The sequence below is a fragment of the Ostrea edulis genome, chromosome 5, assembly GCF_947568905.1.
Source record: "Ostrea edulis chromosome 5, xbOstEdul1.1, whole genome shotgun sequence".
In the NCBI taxonomy this organism is placed as follows: Eukaryota; Metazoa; Mollusca; class Bivalvia; order Ostreida; family Ostreidae; genus Ostrea; species Ostrea edulis.
This window is the reverse complement of record NC_079168.1, coordinates 73485017-73506832: the sequence shown is the minus strand read 5'-3', so window position 1 is coordinate 73506832 and position 21816 is coordinate 73485017. Positions and strand designations below refer to the sequence as shown.

General features: G+C 34.8%; 4 protein-coding genes across 8 annotated transcripts in view; all 4 read left to right on the top strand.

Annotated features, from left to right (window-relative positions):
* LOC125649068 (Golgi resident protein GCP60-like) overlaps positions 1–3114 on the top strand; it is a 36108-nt gene extending 32994 nt beyond the window's left edge. For 4 of the 5 annotated variants that reach the window (XM_056165474.1, XM_048876286.2, XM_048876285.2 and 1 more), the window contains 2 exons: positions 206–374; positions 861–3114. In XM_056165474.1, the coding sequence (XP_056021449.1) occupies positions 206–374; positions 861–1072 (381 nt within the window). In that variant the 3' untranslated portion in view covers positions 1073–3114. Of the gene's footprint in view, positions 1–205; positions 375–860 lie in introns of those variants that run through there. The other variant, XM_048876287.2, reaches the window with a different exon arrangement.
* A 1469-nt stretch (positions 3115–4583) lies between these two features.
* LOC125649076 (dynein light chain Tctex-type 5-like) lies at positions 4584–7413 on the top strand. Its single transcript, XM_048876304.2, has one exon. The coding sequence runs from the start codon at positions 5195–5197 to the stop codon at positions 5879–5881; it is 687 nt and encodes a 228-aa protein (XP_048732261.1). The 5' UTR covers positions 4584–5194; the 3' UTR covers positions 5882–7413.
* Positions 7414–11226: 3813 nt separating this feature from the next.
* Positions 11227–12185, top strand: LOC125649077 (dynein light chain Tctex-type protein 2B-like). Its single transcript, XM_048876305.2, has one exon. It carries the CDS (start codon positions 11383–11385, stop codon positions 12037–12039), a length of 657 nt encoding a protein of 218 aa, XP_048732262.2. The 5' UTR covers positions 11227–11382; the 3' UTR covers positions 12040–12185.
* Positions 12186–15907: 3722 nt separating this feature from the next.
* On the top strand, positions 15908–19584 carry LOC125649081 (protein dpy-30 homolog). Its single transcript, XM_048876309.2, has 4 exons — positions 15908–15980; positions 16190–16269; positions 16392–16537; positions 19415–19584. Exons 1-4 carry the CDS (start codon positions 15971–15973, stop codon positions 19476–19478), a joined length of 300 nt encoding a protein of 99 aa, XP_048732266.1. The 5' UTR covers positions 15908–15970; the 3' UTR covers positions 19479–19584.
* Positions 19585–21816: the final 2232 nt, after the last annotated feature.

The following is a 21816-nucleotide window of genomic DNA, read 5'->3' as shown; positions in this document are numbered from 1 at the left end:
TGACCCTGTTCATTTAATCATGATTTACTGTATTTTCCTAGTAATGTTCTGATCTAGTCTTTACACAAGTTACACCTGTAGGACTCGCAATTCCTAGTAAATATCAAAAACTTGATATAAAACAGTTTTAAACAGGGTACAATTTAATAAGGTAATGAACCACCAATTTTAATTTCCATGATAACAAGTATTGTGTATATACCAGGTTCGAGTTCCCACACATGAGGACGGGACCTGTCTGTTTTGGGAATTTGCCACAGACTACTATGACATTGGGTTTGGTGTGTACTTTGAGTGGACCGTATCTCCCAGCACGACGGTCAGTGTGACGGTCAGCGAGTCTAGCGATGAAGAAGAGTTTGATGAAGAACAAGGTTAGAATTTTATGGGGTGGAGTGTATCGTATTATTCTGTGTGCTCCTATTACAACAACACATTACTGTATAAACTAAACTACTTACAGTTTTTCCTTCAGATTCCAAAATGCCATTGTAAAGTACTTATTTTTTCGAAAATACTGTAGACTCAGAATGACATGAATTACTGTGGAATCGTCATTGTTCGTGGGGGATTGATGTTTGTGGATTTCGTGGGTCACTCTTACCCATGAATTTACGTGTCCTTAAAAAATTTTTCAAACCAAGTAGAGTTATCTCTCCTAGTGACATCATAATGCTTACCCCCGAAATTACGTCTCCACGAACCAGCAAAATTTTGTTTACCGACAAACATTGGCCCTCACAAATTAAAACGATTCCGCAGGACTTGCATATACAAAAATAACTTGTTTTAAAGAAATGTAATTCTCTCCCATATGGATATATATGTAGAACATCAGAATTATTGATTTTTCTTTTCAGACACAAAGAATGATGTAGAGCAAGGCGCAAAGAAGGACGACCGGCCGCCGACAGATGAGATTATCCCAGTTTATCGTCGAGACTCTCACGAGGAGGTGTACTGTGGTAGCCATGCTTACCCAGGCCAAGGTGTATACCTATTGAAATTTGACAATTCTTACTCCTTGTGGCGATCAAAGACACTATATTACCGAGTGTATTACAGCAGATAATTTTTATGATCATGTTGGATAAATTCTAGAGGGAATTTTGTTGTTCATAGGCTTGTTGCCAAATGTGATACATTATGCTTTGATGATAAGAGTACGTAATACAAGTTCTGAACCCGGGAGTATTGTCTGTAAACAACGGTAGACAGCATTGGTTCGATAGCTTTATTTGGTTAATACACTGTTGTTCTTTTGGGATTGTTCTTTTTTTTTTTCTTTGAGTTTAACTCGGTTTTTATTTCGATCTTGCCCCACATTTCAGTGTTTCTAGTGTTGTAGAAAATATGTAACAACTCATCATTTAAAGTGAAACCTAGTAGTCACTTTTTCTTAATTTACACTATTTTAAAAATATCAGCTATGTAGTTTATGTATTCTGCAATTTTTAAAAATGAAAATTCCAAGCTATAAATTTTCTGGGTCCATGTATTGTATATTTTAGTGGGTGGAAAGTGGTTTTATGTACAAACGCTATAGTTTGAAAAATTAGCATCTGAATTTCAGAATGAATTATAACTAACTGCTTATCATCATATGCAGTCCTTGACAGGAAACTTGAAGACCCAGCATAAGACTGGGTGAATTGTGTTGATTTAGCTGAAACAGTCAAACACAAAACACACCATCACAGAATAAAGACTTATTTTCAGCTGACAAATTTCTAGTAAATATAGTATTATAGTGATAATTTTTCCTCAAAATAAAGTATTAAACAGAATTCGAAATGGATATGTGATGTTTTGGATGTAGATGAACTCTATTTACAACGTAATGCAGGGGACCTGGGAAATGAATTGAATATCTGTCATTCGTTTTGTCAGTGATTAGAAGATCAGCTGATTGTAGTACTTCAGTAGCAATATGATTGCTCTAAGTCAAAATTTGTTGTTTGTTGTGCTTATATTTAAGCATTAGTGCATACCTTGAGAATTCCTGAAGACCTGTTTAAACATCTGAATATTCATATGATTTGGAAGAAAGAATTACAATCTTTTGTGCGATTCCATTTTTTTTCCATGTAATTTATTGTTTATTTATAAGCCTTTGTAAAAGTAGTACTTGTTTATTTTTCTTTATTTAATTTCACTGTAAATTACTTATCTCCAGATGTAAATCAAATTAATTGTTTTCCACTGATTGCAATAAGTCATCATTTATTCTGTATCACGTTACATACCATTTGTATTTGATAGTATCATTTATATCCTGTGTGTTTAGAAGTTTCAAATTATATTGCAGACTTGTCTTCAAATTTACTGTTTTCAAATTATCTGTACATTTTCACTTTTCACTTGACCTCATTTTCAGTAAATGTTTGACTTACTTTGTAACAGAGAAAAGTAATGCAGGTGTGTCTATGTAATAATCTGAAATCCGATGATAAAAAAAGCATTTCGAATAATGAAATTAATTTTGCTTATAAGGATTTTAATTTCCTTTATAGCTTTTTTTTATTTTCGTAAATCGTACCATGCATACAAAACGTTATATTGAATCGTGAAGGCTTGTGGTCTTTACATGAAGCAAGGCTTGTGGTTGCATTTTTTAATATGGAATCTCTTTGTGTGCTCTTTGACAATACAGAATTTGATGTGTAATAAGATACATATGCATTGTTGAATACATATCTTTGATTGAAGTAACAAAATATCAACACGTCTCAAAGCTCTTGAAAAAGTATATTGTCAGTAAGCGGGGTTACTTCCCTTGCTGGCTTCACCATCACTACTCAAACTTTCTGCAAACTTTTTTTTAATGAAAATCTAATAATGTTTCTCCAGTCACAATTTTATTGTTTTGCGTATTGTTTGCAGTTGCATTACTTTAGATGATTGCATGTGTGGTGGTCTGAGTACTATGTCAGATTATATCTGCCCCATTGTCCATCAGTCCAATATTTAGTTCACCGGTCAGCAATGTTGTTACATTGTTGTCGTATTGTAAATCCATGTTATATATTGTAAAAGAAACGTAGTTAATATATTTGATGATATGTTGGTCATATTCCAAATGAAAGAAAAAATAAATGTTTTCAAAATAGAAAATGACTGTTTCATTCTTTTATGTACTGTTAAACAATGAATACACGAAATGTATTTGTGAAGTTCATTTATTAATAATGAAATGTATTTATGAAGTTCATTTATTAATAATTTTGCATATTTTACATAAATAATTTTAGGGCAATTTAACATTTGTAGATATTATTATAGAACAATTTGGTGTATATTTTGCAAAAGTGTATCAAGTTTTACAATGTGTAGTTTCAATTTGGATATAGTGATTAAGGAGTAATTCAAACGAATTGTACATTCAAATAACGGTCATCAGAAGTTCAATTAAATAATGCACTGTAGCATGAATTGTACATTCAAATAACGGTCATCAGAAGTCAATTAAATAATGCACTGTAGCATGAAAAGTTATGGGGGGGGGGGGATTCTTTAAAAATAAAACATTTTAAGTCAGATTCCATTTACTGTGACAGGTGCAATTGAACCTGTAAACAGCTGGAATAGTAATAACAAGCTGAAACAACCTTCTGTTCGCAATCTCGCGAATTTTCAAACATTTCAAGAAGTTCACTATAGTATATGGATGCAATGTTTTAACAAGTTTAGAAAAATAAGACTTGAATCGGAAACATTTTGATAACTGAGGAGCAATTAAATCTCACTTTTTGTGATTAAAGTATCGGGTGTCTTATTTGAAAAGGGGGGAAACAAAGGAGCAGTGCTTTTCCTTGGGCACTGGACGTCATCTTTATAATGACACTAATGTAAGGATATTTAAATCTATTGAACTTGATTACGTGCTGACACGCTCGCATTAAGTGTTACTGAAAACGGAGACATTTTCCTTGTAATTCCTCGGAATACATTAATTTTTATTTCAAACAGCTATTAGCGTGTCGCAGGGAATGCCATCTTTGAATAGAAAGCTTTGAAATAACGCACTCTTGTTAATCCATCTGATGACGTGTTACTTCGTCATGTACAAGCAGTAGCGGATCCAGAAATTTCAGAACGGCGGGGGGGGGGGGGGTTAAAGCACGGGCTGTTTTGAAGCCCAGGTGGGGGACCGTTTTAATGTGCCTTTTGATTCCTCGAGGAACATAGGGCTGCAGTAAAACTGGGACATTAAGAGGGGGGTCGTACAATTAATATACAGAAATCTGTAAAAAGATATGAATATTCGGTCAATACGAAGAAGGCTTCGGCTTGTCGCTCATCTGTTGCAGTGGAAGTATTGATACATCAATATTCCACACGTTATGAAAACCTTGAGAATGGTGCTCTCTCTCTCTCTCTCTCTCTCTCTCTCTCTCTCTCTCTCAGCGAGAGTACATCGATCTTTACATCACCTGTGAAGGATAATGATGTATTGATCACAAAATTTGCCTTCGCGGTGCAGGGGAGCGATAGGAAGAAAACCTGAAACCAATGAATAGAGAATTGGATGAGGTTATTGGAACCCACGGATTCAGCAGACCAGAACATTTCCGGCATATATAACGAGCATATCCTTTAAATGACTATGCAACACTTACAAGTACATGTATGATAGAAATACGAGGGTCGTGCTCGATTTCACATCGAAGCAATTTCCATTTTATCTTGATTACTTATCCATTGCATCTTGTTTTCCTTTGTATCGATTGAGGGCAAGAAATTACCATTAAAGTGTGGGTATATAGCCATTTAATAGAAATTCTGCTGCCTTTTCTGTTTGCCGTTCCTCCAGTGAAGTGCTGCTCATATATGAAATCTGGATTTCAAATTAAGCATTGTGTAGCTAGGACAAATCTATTAATCGCTTTGTGATAAACTGTATTGACTTTAAGAACGAATTTGTGCGTATCATTACATCAGGTGGAGATTTTCTTCATGGAGTGTTCTAAACACTAAGACCAATATTTACATTTTAATTCTAACCCCGTAAAAAATTGTTTAAGAAGGCCATTGCTGTGATTTTGTCTTCGCCCGACGATCGTTTATGATATTGGTGTCAGGCGCGATTATTGCTAAATCAATCTATCTTCCACGATAAAAGGATCCAACGTAAATAACCGACTGACAAGAAGCTCTCGAGGAAACCGTGTACTAGAGGGGCAATATTTCAAATATGGATGGAAAGTTGAGTGTCGACTTGTTGAAAGTTCACAATGCTAATATTAAAAGAGAAAACACGCAAGAAAAAGGAACTATTGCATCCTCCGTCAGCAACATGAGCGGACCAACGACCACCAAACTGAATAGGCGGGACCGTGTTTTCGGGGGCGGGACAGGGAGTACCAGAGAACGGTCAGACAAACACTCGGACACTAGCAGTAAGATTTCCAGTATTCCGGGAAATCGGTTCTCTAGAATCAAGACAAAGCTAAGGTTACATACACTGTTTAGTGGTGCTATTTCAAAACGGTCGGGATCGGAAAAAGGGGTACCCACCCGAGCATTTGAGAATACTTACAAAGTTGAACCAGACGATGGCACGAAATTTAACCCCCAGAAGGGAGAACAGATCATCAACAATGTATTTTCCATGTACTTGAAAGACAGAGTTTACGACGAGAAGAAATTTCCACAGTTGTGTAAAACCCTGTCGGATTTAATCAAGGAACGTGTGAAATTGTCGGGAGTCAAACGGTATAAAGTGTTAGCTTATGTGATGGTTTTCGAAAACAAGAAACAGAGCATTCACTACACCAGCCGGTGTTTGTGGGAATCAAACCTCGACAACTTCGCCTCCGCAACATACAATGGAGCAGATTTTGTTGCCATAGGAACAGTTTTTGCCACATATTATGAATGAATACCGTGTGATCCTATTTTGCTTTTGTGAAATAGACCATTTTATAAATCAGTATGTGATATTCATTCCACTAAAGAATTTTTTTCAGGACAAGGTCATTCAATACTTTCGTGTTAGTGATTCTCTTTTGGAACACGCCACGACATATTTTGAGTTGGCATACAACAACTAGATTTTACATGAAACTTAAGAAATTGAATGCGCGGATCCAGTATTTTTTCGGGGGGGGGTCGAAATTTGGTAAGAAAAAGAAACAGGCCTCTTAAAAACTAACCAAAAAAAAAAAAAAAAACGTAGAAGGTTGCATTCTACTTCATTGGTTCAAACTTACATTTCACTACCTTCTACTAATTGTCATAAAAAGTAGGAGGTCCGATTTGGACAAAGATATTCAATTGAAATAATTTCGGTTTCCCTGTTTTGAGAAGAGGTTGCACGATTACTTTTCGGTCAATTTCTAATACTGGTCTAAGACTGCACCAAAGTAATTAACTCTAATTAAGGCACACAGTTACATACAGCACCGCCACTCTAAAGATTACATTGTCCTGAAAGTAATTGTGAAATGTATAAATATCCCAATCTATGATTCATCATCGAGAATGAATGAAATTGTTACACCAATCACCAGTAATTACATGTATGTAAATGAAGGAAAGATACCAAGCAAATTGTTCCTGTATACTTTCCTTTGGGAATTACACTTTGTACGTAATTAGTTCATAACTTTTTTTTTCATAAATCATGATGGTATATACTAGATCCGCGCATTCATTGCATGCAATAGTGTTTGTTACGGGTATTTTGACGTTGCTATCCAACAGTGGAATACAAACAGTGTCGGGTCGATAAAACCAAGCCTTTGAAAGTGGCGTGTGCATTACTTTTCCTAATTGGTGCAGAGATAGTTTTTATGTTTATTGCAGTATAAATCACGGATTCAACATGGGGGAAAGTCGCACACTTCACTTTACACGGGGTGACATTTCAGATTAAAGGCGGCAATCACAAAATCATAATTTGTTTGTAAACGACTCGAGCTTTTCGTTTTTATGCCTCTCTCGTTTGATCCTTTTAAATTGATGTAATGTTTGTTGGTCGTCGGAGAAACGGCCCTCGGGAGAAAATTATACTGCGCCTCGATTATCTGCTTGTTTGCTCAGTATGTTTATAGCCCATTGTCCTTTAAACTTCAACCCTCGCGCACGTAGACTTTGTTAATGAATTAAAATATTCTGTCATCGATATGACTTTCAAAATATTTTCACTTTGTGTAAATCAATATTGTTTTGTTGATATATGAATCTTGGTATATCTATAGCTTTTGTATTTTGTGTTCTGAACCTTCTTATAAAAGTCTTGAAGCTTAAAGTCATCAAAGAGGAAACATAATATCGTGTCTGATCGATCTGTACGTGAAGCCAGTAGGTGCTGTAAACAGCCGGTGTTACTGTGATAGTCAGACTTGTATGTATTATTAAGCTTATTATTTAAAATGCATTTTACATGAATAAATTATAACATTATTGAAATCCACGAGTCCTGCTTCTATTCACAGGTGTAGGGTTGCATCGTTCGAACGATCATGGGGTTTTATTATGCACAGGTGACGTCAAAAGCTCCGCTTCAAACTCCTACTTGCATATATTCCAAACGAATTCATTTTTAGATGAAACATTGACATGAAAATAATTCTTTTTCTGTCCATTTATGTCCCTGGGGTCGGAGCTCATTGTTTTTGTCAGTCTATCTCTTGGTGTATGCAAATTTTAATCTTGATCTACATGTATGTAATACACGATAGAGATGGACTGAAAGTCAAGGTCATTGCTGAATGAGTGCTAATTAAAGGTCATTAGTTAAGGTCAATTAAAGTTCAAGTTTACCACAAGTGAATGGCAACCGATCTCCAGGCATTGTGTTCCACAAACACAATTCGTCTTTGTTCGAGGATTTTTATGCATGCATACCATGCCCAACGCCTTCGAAATTCACGATTTCGATTCTTTCACTTCTAGTTGCCGAATGTTTGGCAAAATAGTGGTCACTACCTATTTTTATGTCTTAGGTTTGACGCGGTCAAGGAAGAAGTGGGTCTCGAGGACCTGACTTTCCGGTCACGAAGCGCTCTAACCACCGAGCCACATTAATCGGTTATTTCATGACACAATGTTAGATATATTGACGACGTTTTATCTATTATCCATGTGAACTCGATATAAAAGACACCACAGAGTCGTCCACTTCTGCTTCATACTTAGATATTTTATTGAAAGTAGATTTAACCGCAAACTAACAACTCAATGTTCTTGGCATACCACGGATCGATAACTCTGTTTACCTGATCCTCACGGCGGTTGTGACTCTCTATTTCGTATTGCTTATAGGAGTTATGGGATTGATCACTGTTCGTTATCTTCACCTTTCATGTTAATACTGAAATAAACTTAGGTATTCTATCCATATAAATCTTCAGGCTGATATTGATCAGGGATGTGCCGTGGAAAAGTATATCATTATTTTCTATTTATCGCATGTAGAACCTTTATTGCATGTATATATATATATATATATATATATATATATATATATATATATATATATATAAAGTAAAAAAAAAATCCAATACTCAAACTTTTATCTATAGCGCTTTCGCCCTGCGGGCTCGTCAGTAGATTTTTAAACAATGTAAACAAGTTCCATTATGACGTCATCCTCGTGACGTTATGTGGGCAACGTTAAATCTAAAAATCTACTTTGTTGGTGGAGAAAACTATATAGGTCAAACAGGAACCAAATTGGCTGACCGTGTTCATGTACATAAACAACAGATCAGAGAAACACACCGTGTAGCGGACATTTTGATTCGTGCGGGGAAGGCAGTTTTTATATTTTTCCATTTTACAAAGTAAAAGAGGAAAATGAACAATTACGCAGAGCCAAGGAAAACTGTTTCATAAAACTGTTTAAGCCGAAACTAAACTGTTAATATTTTTACTTCATGTTATTTAACATGTACACAGAATGTCTCCTTTAATGTACAGGAATTCAGAGGCGCTTAAAACTTATAGACTGAACTATTTTAAATATGTCTGTATTTTGAAAAGTGCCTAACATTAACATTGTATAATGTTCTGACGTCACAATCATGACTGTATTATGTTTAACGTTGCCCACATAACGTCACGAGGATGACGTCATAATGGAACTTGTTTACATTGTTTAAAAATCTACTGATGAGTCCGCAGGGCGAAAGCTCTACCCCGATACCAAGAAAAAAGAATTTATGGAATATATATATATATATATATATATATATATATATAACTTTACATTTTGCAAAAGGATTGTAGGAATAAATCTGTGTATAGAAAGAAAAAAAACATATGTACGTTTGGAGATGTGCAATAATTAACAATTTACATTGTAAACTACTTGGACGTTAAAGAATGCAATAGATAGTTTGGTAATCTAGTTAATTAAGAAGATGTAACGCATTCCTCAAAATTATCACGAATGAAAGTCTGGGGAATTGTGTGATAAACTGAGTTGTGCTGTTGGAATTTTAAAATTTTGTCAATTTTAGGAAAATTCGTTGAAGGAAAAAAAAAATTAAAAAAAAAAACTAAACAAAAATATGGGGGATTTGAATTGTTGATGTACAGCAGGGCCGTAAGTAGGGTTCTAAATCAGGGGAGGCAGGGGATTGGGGGCCGCCGATTGACTTTACGACTGAAAATGACACTTTTTAAATCCCAATTTATCATGTTTGTGTTTCATTTGTACTATGTAAAGAATCGTAATATGGTGTCAAAGACAAAGGTGCTTGTCTTCATTTTAAACATATATCCTATAATATAACATTTATATAATTTTATTTTCTTTTTTGCCAAAAAATCAGACGAGGCAGTTGCCTCGTCTGCCTCATCGGCAGTTACGGCCCTGTACAGATTGCCCGTCCGACACTTTAATCCACATCGCCAGACAGGTGATGAATTTTAAAAGATAAGAAATATATTTATGATTTCATTTATGACATAGTGGCTTACTTTTGATGTTCTGTTAGTCCTTAAAATTACGCTCCTTATTTTAACATGTCGCCAGAAAGTTAAAATCGGGAGCGTAGATAGATCAAGTCTTGTCCACATACAATATACATATGTAGGTCGGTTTGGCTGTCTCGCTAAAATTCTGCTTATTCTGTTGTTGTTGTTGTTGAAAACTTCAAAATTTGTCGTAAATAATCATGACGTTGAACTACAGTGTACACAAAATAGGGACGTTAAAACTTAGAGCGACCTATCGCGATCATTTAATTTCGTAAATGACGAATGATAAATCTACATACGTCAACCCCTCTATTCTATAAAATCAATTAACCCCTCTATACTATAAAATCAATTGACCCCTCTATTCTATAAGATCAATTAACCCCTCTATTCTATAAAATCAATTGACCCCTCTATTCTATAAAATCAATTGATTTTATAGTGTAGAGGGGTAGTCATTTACGAAATGAAATGGAAAGCGCGCTGATCGCAGTTCGGCAGTGATTACGCTCGGCATTCAGAAGCTAGGAGGAGTCGCGGGTCTAAGAGGCAAGGTTTTTGTGTTACGGCAGGCGTTGGCATGATAAAAAAAACTTCCATTGCTCCAGCCCTGAACTTCCGTCTTTGCTAGCCAAGGGTTTTCCAAAAACCTTGGCTAGTGAAGATGCTGAGCCCCATACATAGGTGGGGGGGGGGGGGAACCTGGCAGTTGGTGACGTCTCCATATGAATAAAACGTCTTGATATGAATGAAAATGTCTCGATATGAATGAAAATTTATGTCTCAAAGGGACGTAAAAAACAACAACAACACAAAAAGAAAAGAAAGAAAAAAGAACACGGAGAAAAGGTTAAGATCCATTGCTATATGACAATGTCATTCTAAAAGTCAATTTTCCTTGCTACACTTACTTTCCGCCATCTATAATAGAAATAATTTTGTCTTGTTGTATATACAGGCACGCATCTCTCAAAAGAAGTCATGTTACTACATACATCGTGATATACATTGAAGCACGATTGGCACACATTTGATGATAATAATATTTGTCTATAGATAATTCAAACTAAGTGAGATTGGAGCTAACTTTAAAATGATCAACATCGTCCATTAAATTCAATAAAAATATTTACTTATATATTGACAATGTCTTAAATTACTGTCCTTCCTCTATTCATACATGCATTAACATTTCGAGTTAAAGAGCTAATATTAACACATTATTCTCATGCGCAGACAACGAAAACAGCTTTTGTTTTAATTATTTACTTGTAATCAATACTTTTGTTTTACTTTCACAAACAAAAGAGTAGTAGGTTCTTTACTATCAGATATATCATACCGGCTTCGAAGAGGTCTTATTAGTCACCAACAACTACGTGACAACGCATGTCCTACCCCTGCTCTGGTAGTAGAAATTGGAGTTTTAGGTTTTAAGTGTGTAATTTTAATATGACGACAAAAAGTGACTTTCCTGCAGGAAGACGTAACAGTGTGACCTTTAACCTTAAAGATGAAGCCTACCGGACACGGACTCCTAGTGTAGGGAAGAGAGAGAACCAGCCAATCCGGGTGTCTAGTTCTGGGAAAGTGAAATCGACAGAATATGCACACTCCGACACAAGTAGTGTCATTTCTAATTCATTTCCTAAGAAATTTCACAAGATCAGAGGACCGAATCGGCAACATCAGCTTCCAGATCGAACTATTAAGAGTCCGAATGTAAGTTTGCGGCCTCAACATAATATTAATTATGAAAATACATATCGACTATCGCCGAACAAAAACAGCGTTTTTGATGATGCTAAAATATCACCAATCATTGAACGTGTTTTGACTGAAAACTTACAAGGCATGGAGTACGAGCACGATAAGTGCCAACAAATGTGCATCCATCTTGCGGAATTGATCAAAGAGGAAGTCAAAGCGTCTGGACTTCAAAGATACAAACTGATCACGCATGTTATTATTTTTGAGGACAAGAAGCAAAGTTTTCATTACGGAAGTCGGTGTCTTTGGGATCCAAATTTTGATAACTACGCCACGGCGTCATTCACGTGTCTCGGATACCGAGCCGTGGGGGCGTGTTTTGCGACGTACTATGACTAAAAGTCCATGAGTCAGACTCGGTGAATCGGAAGGGTGGACTTAGTCTTTCAAAAGTGTTAGTGTACCATAATTTTGTGAATGTTATAAATGGAATTAAAGTTAATTGTAGCTATCATTTTCAATTAAAATATATGTTATTTAAAAAATACAGTGTATGCCTTTTAAGATTTTCTTTTCATCAGTATGGAGTGATTAATTAACTTATACTCAAATAATTGTAGATATCTTCAATTATTTAAAAATATCATCAATTCATTTGATGCGCGTCAATCAAATTATTGCTCTCATCAATTCAATAAAGGTGCACATCAATTAAATTGATGAGAGCAATAATTGATTTGATGCGCCATTAATTCAATTGTTTAGTGCAAAAACTGATTTCATGCGCGCATCAATAAAATTATTGCTCTTATCAATTCAAATGATGCGCGCGTCAATGTGGTGGAATTATTGCTCGCAAAATTTGATTTTGAAGTTCAATATAAAAGATTTGAATCTTTGAAATTGAAGATGTATTTGATTATTTACAACGCAATTGTATAAGGAATTAATATACACATCAATTCAATTAAAGAGATCGTTAATTAATTCAATTGTGGATATGTTGAATCGAAGACATCTCTTACTATATAGTTGTTTTCTCTAAAAGAATTATTGCGACATCAATTTGATTAATAATATCATTAATTCAATTGAAAATAGCAATAATTCAATTATTGTGCGCATTAATTGAATTATTGCTCTCTTCAATTGAATTGTAGTGCGCATAAGTTCAATTGTTGATATCATCAATTCATTAGAAGAGAGCAACATTTCAATTAATGGACTCTGAACTAAAAAAATTTGTCCGAACTATTTTATTCTAATATTTGAAAAGAAATATTGACTTTTGCTCTCAAAATGATGAATTTGATTTGATTTATTCTAAAAGTTGTCTATAATCGCATGGGTAACCAGATTCGAAGGATGTGGTCTAAACTATGCATTCACAAAAAGGACCAGCGAAAGTTGGTATGGAAACCATCAACATACTATTGATTATATTTGTTGCAACTTTTATATCCATTTCGCAATCTGTTTTTATGTGAATCATAAATGCGCTTGAAATCGGTCTTTATGTCATTGTGTAATTGTATCCGATCATAAATAACACACAATATGATTAAACATGAGAAAATTGAATGAATTTACAATGCAGCAACCATTATATTACGAAACTGAAAGTAAATTTCCAGACATGAATTAAGAGGGACTGCTCCGAGATTCAGTGAAGGCGTCAGTCCAAATATTTAGCCGAGCCGAATCTCAGCCGAGATTAGCATTGAAACACTGTCAAGAGCTAATGCGCACATTGCATATAATTCAGCAGAACAATTAATGATATTAATTCAATTATCAACGCGCGCAATAATTCAGAATTGAAGATGAAGATATCTTTAATTGATTCGAGAATTTCGTAAGAATTGTAAAGGGGTACTATTCCTACGCAATCCTCAAACCCCACCACAACTTCACACTTCTATAGACGAAAAAGCGGGACTGAAAAAAAGCAGGGAGAAATCCCGGAAACCTTTAAAGGGGTTGCTGTCGTAATTGCTACGTTTTCCTCCCAAAAGGGGGGGGGGGTTACAGTCCCCCAATGAAAAACTTTTAGCTAACCATGTAACAACAACCCCCCCCCCCCCTAGATTCGCTACTGGAATGTGTACTCGCACTAGCATAATGTTATTAATTAAGATATAACTATTAAAATACTGTCCTCCTATGAAAATCACGCATCTGTTGTTGATATTTAAAACATGATCATGGCCATTGTGATACGTATTAAGGGCGGGAAATTACCGATATTGCGAAATAATTTTCTCGTTCTTATTGACATTTTTAACTAACTTCACCAAGTTGATGGGATGGTATGTCTTTTTATGCCTTAAAATGTTTTATTTACGAGGGCTGTTCGATATGCAATGTGTATGGTACGATATCATTACATTACATTACATCCCTTCAAAGTATCCTCCGCGGTTTGAAATACATAATTTCAATTGCGTCACGGTACGCTGATTTAGGTAGACCTCCGAGGCTCTGACTGATGGCTGAGCCAAGGGCTGGTAACGACAACCAGATAAGAACTTTTTACGTTTTAGAAAGAGGAAAACGTCGCATGGGGCTAGATATGAATAGTGTGGTGGGTGTGGCAAGACGGTAACCTTCTCCGACTTCAGAAATTGCTTCATAAGCTCAAATGTATGTGATGGAGCATTATCATGAAGTAGATGAACATGCCTAAATCCTGACACAGGGCGTCATTTATGATAATATTTCTTGAGCTTTTTTAGTATAACATCTCGGTAATACCGACCTGTAACACTTAAAATTGCCCTTCGACACCAGAATTTGTACATCACATGAGAAGAATATGCAATAAAGAACCTTCTTGGTGCTTATGGTTCTTTTGACAACTACAGGACTTCTACAGATGTACATATACCGTGTTTAGTTAGCCATATCTTGTTTCCAATTTTTATGACTGGTTCGAAATAGTGCACCCATGTTTCGTCACCAGTAACAATGTTTGCAAATTGTCTTTGATTGAATTTGGGAAACATTTTGAACAATTGCTTAGCGGTTTGTATTCATACCCGTTTTTGGTTATCTGTCAATATATGCGGTATCCATCTGGCAGAAATTTTTCGTACTTTCAAAATACGCTTCAAAATGAAATGCACCCGCGACAGCGATATGCCAACAGCTTTGGCAATATCACAAATCGTGTATCTACCATCACTTTCAATTATTTCCCTGACTTTTGAGACATTTGCCTTGCCTATTACAGTCACAGGTCGGCCAGCTTTTGTTGCATCTTTGACGGACTCTGTACCAGTCAGCAATGTTTTTCTCCACCTACGAACTGTCTCATAAGATATCTTATCAGACCCATAGACTTCCCCCAATTCAGTAAAAAAAAATCTGCATTTCCGAATGACCAAGTTTTGTGAGAACTTTTATATATAAGCTCTAATTTCTTCAATATTCTCAACCCGTTTTCCAACCATTTTTACAACAGTGGTCAACGACTGGCTCTATTGAAATGACTATAAGTTTAAAACTATGTGGACCCGAAGGAACGTGTTTATACCGTTGGAAAGGTATTGAATAGAACTATTCAAGATTATCATCATCCACGAAATCGTGCAAAGCGTTTTCGCACTGTTGTACATTGCACATTACATATCGAACAACCCTCGTATAAGTGTTTTTGTCTTCGATATTTTTACCAATTGAAACTAGATGCTGTCTTGAATATACTCTCCGTCGTACTTGGGTAACTAGCAAAATAGGCACAGTAGTTACCATATTATAGCATTCTGTTTGAGCCACTGTTCTTGGGTTATCCCAATCCCTAATTCATAATTGCTGAAATTGTTAAAATAATTAAAATTTAAATTGTTGAATATATTTAAAACAATTGAGGTCCTGGCTCCTGTATAATTATTTATATTCCTGCTGCACATATCAAGATGCATTCAATATTCTGACGGGCAAGTGCCCTTGGGTCATCCCAACCCCCGTCACATTTTTTGATTGTTCAAATATCTTTGTAACGGTTGATATTCCTTCATGAAGAATATATAGTAATGGGAAAAAAATCTACAAATAGTTGCTTGTCCTACCTTTTCCCGATATTTTATAAAATAGCTCTTAGTTTTATTAGCCGTAAAAAAAAAAGTGGGTTTACATGTGGAATAACATTGCTTATTTTGAGACGTTAACAGAGGTGTAAGTGAGAGCAAGGAACGACAACTCTGGGTAGAGATTGCCATCTTTTACGAAGGGAATATGTTAGAGTTATCTTTCTTCTCTAAGCTGGAAAATTTAAAAAAAAATCTCGCGTTGGTTCACGAGATTACTATGGGCGACCATAACATTGAAAATGGCGGACGGTAAGTGTTATTTGTACACAAAAGTGTTTGTTACTGTATGACCATATCATAATACAATTCAAGAAATAAAATGTTGTGCAATATCTATAACATTTTACTTTTGATTTTTTCATATGGTTGCTAAGTTTTAAGATTAATGTCTAGGGAAAGAAAAATATTTTGGCGGTTTCCCGAGTTTCCTCATCGCAATAAATTCATTTTATTTTTAGATCAATTGAATACAGGATCAGTGGCAGGTGATTTAGAGTCAGGAACACCTGTGCCACAAGAAGTACCAGAGAATGTACAGGTAGAGAAATAAGATAATTGTTGCTAAATTTGGCACTGCAAAAATAATAATCGTACATATACTGATTTAGTTTAACAATAAGAAAATATTACATATGTATATTTTGGGAATGTGCATTTCAGAAAATTATAACAAGCGAGAAAGAGCTTCAGGAGAATCCTTCTAAGCGACCTCGAGTTGACCTGCAGTCTCTTCCAACTCGAGCCTACCTTGATACTACTGTGGTCCCCATACTTCTCAGTGGAATGTCCGTCCTAGCAAAAGAAAGGTAAACTTATCAAAATGAATCGAATTGACAGTTTTGTGAGGTAATACTCTGGTGTAGAGTGGATAATCTGAGATTCACTTAAAGACATCTAATTTTCCTGATTTTACTATCAGAAGACACATGGTTTCAAAAGTCTATGTAGTATGATTATGTTGACGGTGCTACCATTTGAGAGAGCGCAGCTTCATGCATGTACATATTTTGTAATGTTCTTGCTTTGATCAAGTTCAATTAAAACCATATCGATTTGCCAAATACTCATGACATGAATTTTCTCTTAGGGTTTTATATAAAAAATCATTAAAACATGTATGTACATGAATGTGATTAAATATTTTTATACTATAGGCCTATATACATTTTATTTCTGCTGCCTTTACTGTGACTTGCTTAACCTTTGATGCACGACACTGTTGTGAACTGTATGCTCTCAGCAGTCGAATGCCTCAACTTTCTTTTTTTTCTCTCAGTCTTTTCAAGTTACTAATTGTATGATAAAATTGCCCAAACCTTTCAAGTTTGTAAAATTGTGTTTAAACAGCATTGCCTTTGAACATAAAACGCATTTCAATATAATGATAATTTAAAAATAAATCGATAAATTTAACTATTGGGCATGTATATGCGCTAGTGATGTTCCAATCATCGATTATAATCGAAAATCAGTTGATTGTTGGCAAATTCTAACCACTCGATTATGAAAATTTCATTCCAATTTGTTTTCTCAAGGTCTGTAGTTTTTCATGAATATTCCTGCCGTGACCTATTTATTAACCTAATTTACCGTAATGGCGGCGCACATAAAAGCGAAAGTATCCATACTCCGGGGAATAATGCATGTTTGCATGGTCAGATAGACGTACTTTGATTCAGGCATATAAACGAATTGACCATCCATCAAAGAGATTCTTGATGCGAGCAAAGACATGTGTGAATTACGTAGATTAAACCACTTTTGAAGGTTACTGTTACTTGATCTGCACATGCACAGCGTGTTTTCGATCTGAATTTTTTATTTTTTTTTTATTGATTTTTAAAAAAAAAATTTTTTTTTTGGATAAAATATTCTTTCCTTTTTTTTCTTTGTTGAATTTTAATTACATGTATGCAGGATTACTGTAAATTAATGACATGAAACTTTGATATGCAGGAATATTAATAATTTATAACCGAAGCAAACGATATCCATGTTTAGCGCGTAAACCCTTCTAAAATTCCTATTGACTTTTATATATGTAATTAAAGGAGAAGAATAACAAATACACACAGAAGATATTCATTTACACTCTCTCAGCAATAGAAATAACAAATACAAATATGTAGAAAATATTTATTTACACTTTTCCAGTAGATAAATGTCTTTATTATAGAATTTCTCTATGTCCGATTATAATCGATAATTAGTTAGTTACAGTAAACCATTATGAAATTCTCGCCGATTCCTATCAGTAATATGACCCCCTCCACCCCCTACCATGTGCATCTATCTAATTTTTAGAAAAATGAAATTCATATGATAATCCCCTTTGTAGCAGTGGTATGTTCCAAAAGAGAAAATTAGAACAATTTTTGTAATATTGTACATAATCCTTGTTGTAATACAATGATGAAATATTTCAGCATTCACATATAATTATTGAATAAAATAGCAACATCATTTTAAGTCCCTCTCCACTGTTGTTGTGAGGATACATTAAATAAGATTAATTCACAAAACTAGAATTAATCAATGATTTTTCAGTAGTTAATAGCAAGTGGCATGGTTGGTTATCATGAGGGAGGGGGGGGGGGGGGTCATCATGGTTTGCATTACCGGATATGTTAAAAACACTCATTATTTTTAGTCCCCCCAAAAAAAAATTTTTTGTTAAGAAAAATTGTCTATATTGACAATCAATGATGTTAATTATTCAGTGTTCAAAATTGGTTTAAAACTTGGTATAGACCATGGGTCTATGCCAAAACATGATGACATCGGCTTATACCGCAACATTGAAAAAAAAATATTTTCAGTAACTTCTAATGTATTTAGAAAGCATATTTTCTTTTCATTTCCATAACAATATCCTCCTTTCATTTATCAGATGTCGACTGACCATGTAGGGTCCTTTGGGATAACTTTGTTGCTTTAAATCTAGAAAATCGGCATAGACAGTTTGGTCTATCTCAACTACAATTGGCATAGACCAGCGTCATTTGACATAGACTCGGTCTATGGTTAATTTCGAACACTGATTATTAGATAATATTACATGCTATAGGTGGCAAGTAACATAAAATTACCCTAAATAATTTCTAGAACTAAAATTTCACTTTACACACACTAGTCTGACAATACTTTGACTGGATGTGCACCGAAGGTAAAAAATAAAATAAAAAATGACAGTATATATCCATATGTAAAAATATATACATGTATATATTATAGCAACTTTAAAAGAGCCTCTTACTTATGTTATATTTAAAATTTGGCAGTTTGAAAAATAAAAATATATGGTTGAAACTAAGTGAAAGGAACACCTATATTGGGGGGGGGGGGGGGGGGGGGGGTAGAAGGTGGAACTCATAGTGAAGTACCAAAGCTATTTCAGAAATCTCATGGAGAGGTACATTCAAACTTAACATGTCTACACATAAGTAGATAGTGTCCTATATATGTGTATGTAAGGTTGATTCTGTGTTGATGTGGATATGACAAATGTTAAAGAATATTTTATCAGAATCATGTATCACAACTTTTTATGAGCATGTTAATATTGTACCATATTAACAAATGTATATCAATTGGGGGGGGGGGGGGCATTTTTGGTCAAAGTTTATATGCATGGTTACAAAATGTACATGATTCAATGTTTTCTTTATATATTTTTATTTCAGACCACCAAACCCTATAGAATATCTTGCAGCTTATTTATTGAAGAATAAAAACCAATTTGAATGAGAGGAAGTTCTCAGCAGGGTGTACATTATTCTCCTGTAAAATCATCTGTTATTATGTCTGATGTACAATTTTATGTCATTGTAAATAAACCTGTTTACACATCCTATACAGCTGTTTTTTGTGGAAGAAAATTTAATCAGTTTACTAATTTTACTGTGTTGTGTGCATTGTATAGGTGGTTTGAATCTTAGTCCCACTACTCAGTTTTCATTTGATAAGTGTTTGGAATCTGTGAATCTGACAGGAGCTCGTATTCACCTGTGTATCTCTGTTGATCCTAAACTGTTAGGACATGGGAGTGGAACATATTTAAGATTCAATGACTTGCACTACCAAGTAGATGAAATGTATTCACTCTTTTGCATTTGAGGGAGCATGAGCTTGTATTCTCATGTATATTTGTTGATTCTAAACTGTTAGAACATGGGAGAGGGGGCTGTCATTGGATTTCAACATAGATGATATGTTGTCGTGCTACCGTTAAGGTAAGCACAGTTAAGTGTACAGGAGAGGATCCAGAATTCAGAGGGAGTGGATTACACCCCATGTATTTTTTCCAGTGGGTACAATCTACACTTGATATTTTACAGCTGGAATGCACCTCCTACACTCTGTATGCACGCCTGGCATAGTCTCTACTAATGGAATAAAGACGTTTCATTAAAAAAAAAATCGGTAGTATAATGAAGATCGCACAGTAGCATAACTCGCTTTAAGAGTTTTCAGACAGATGATGTCCAAAAGTAAATATTGCAGTTGTCGACCTTGAGTCTTGGCGGAGACTCTAAATTAAATGAATTTATAACCCCTTTATTTGTATTGCGCAGGGATCACTCAGATTCATCCAAATAGTGCACCGCCATTGTGATAGCTTTGAATATTATTTGCTGTACCGATTTTTATGATACACAAAAAAACTGAAAAGAAAAAAAAGCTAGTTATGAGATATAACAACCCCCCCCCCCTTTTCCTGCTATATTATTATACTCTAAACAGTAGCAGATATTTCTATAACTTTATGAAGATTATCACATAAAAAATGAGTTTTGTATTCCATATTTATTTTTTGTTTCAATCATTGATACAGTTCATTCACTCATTCTTTTTTTTTTTTCAGCCCTTTTAAAATGATAGATAGGCCTACATGACACACTCGCAGAACTACATTGATCCACACGAAATATAGAAAATAGCCATTTCCACAGGAGATGATCTTGTGATGAAGACACTATTTCATTAGATCAATGCTTTATTTAAAGCCTTTTTCCAGCTAGTAAACTAATTTCCAATATCTGAACCAGAAGTGCTTGTACATTAGCTGCAGAACTGTAGCTCTCTGAAAAAATATTGTGTCCGTCACTATATTTTTCCAGAGAGCTACAGTTCTGCAGCTTCGTGTACATACATGTATGACTTGTTTGACTAGGATGACTTCGGCTTCACCACTATACACCGTGACGTCCTAGGCAATGTTCACATTTCTGTATTCTACAGGAACACGGAAATCATGCTTAGTTTCTTAAACCAAATTAAGCATAGAACTTTCAAATTTTACCCCTATTTTAATACAATCAACATTGTATAAGTATACTACCTTCAACTTTGTCTAGTTAAGTTTCAAACATGGTTTTAAAACATCAGACACTCATTATATCAAAATTTACTGAAAAACAGGAAATTTTATAACATTACAATTTTAAACAACTGACTCATAAAACATTTATATGCCTTTACGATGATACGTTCGTGTATAATAGGCCTATTTCGCATTTAACATATACAATAAAGGCCAACGAACGTTTGTTCACAATCTAATGAACTTTCGATCTTTGGTATTTACTTCAGTCTGGCACTTTTAATAAAAATATTATCAGCACAATTGTTTTTGAAAATTTATTAGATATCAACAGAATAGTAATCGCTGAACAAATTCATTTCTTTCTGACTTTCTGTATATCCTGATGAAGGCACTGCTACCCAGAACATTTCCCGCAAGAGTTAGTCGGCACTCCATCCCATTTAGATGTCCAATTACAACATTAACGATAATTTTACTTATTTCATAACCTGCAACTGTAAATCGGTGTATAACAAGTAGAGGAATACAATAATAAGAATCAGTTGCTGTGAGTTCATTGACAATAAATGTGGATAAAAGAGCATTTCTTGCGTTCTTATCCGCTGTGATGTAAACAAACAGTATGTATTATATCAATAACTGCAGGGTAATTACTAGTATTGCTTTGAACGAATTCACCCCTAGAGGTTGCCACGAAGTGGCCGCTGTGCTTTCTATAAAAATGAAAAGGTGATGATAACGAACAGGAATACAAAAATA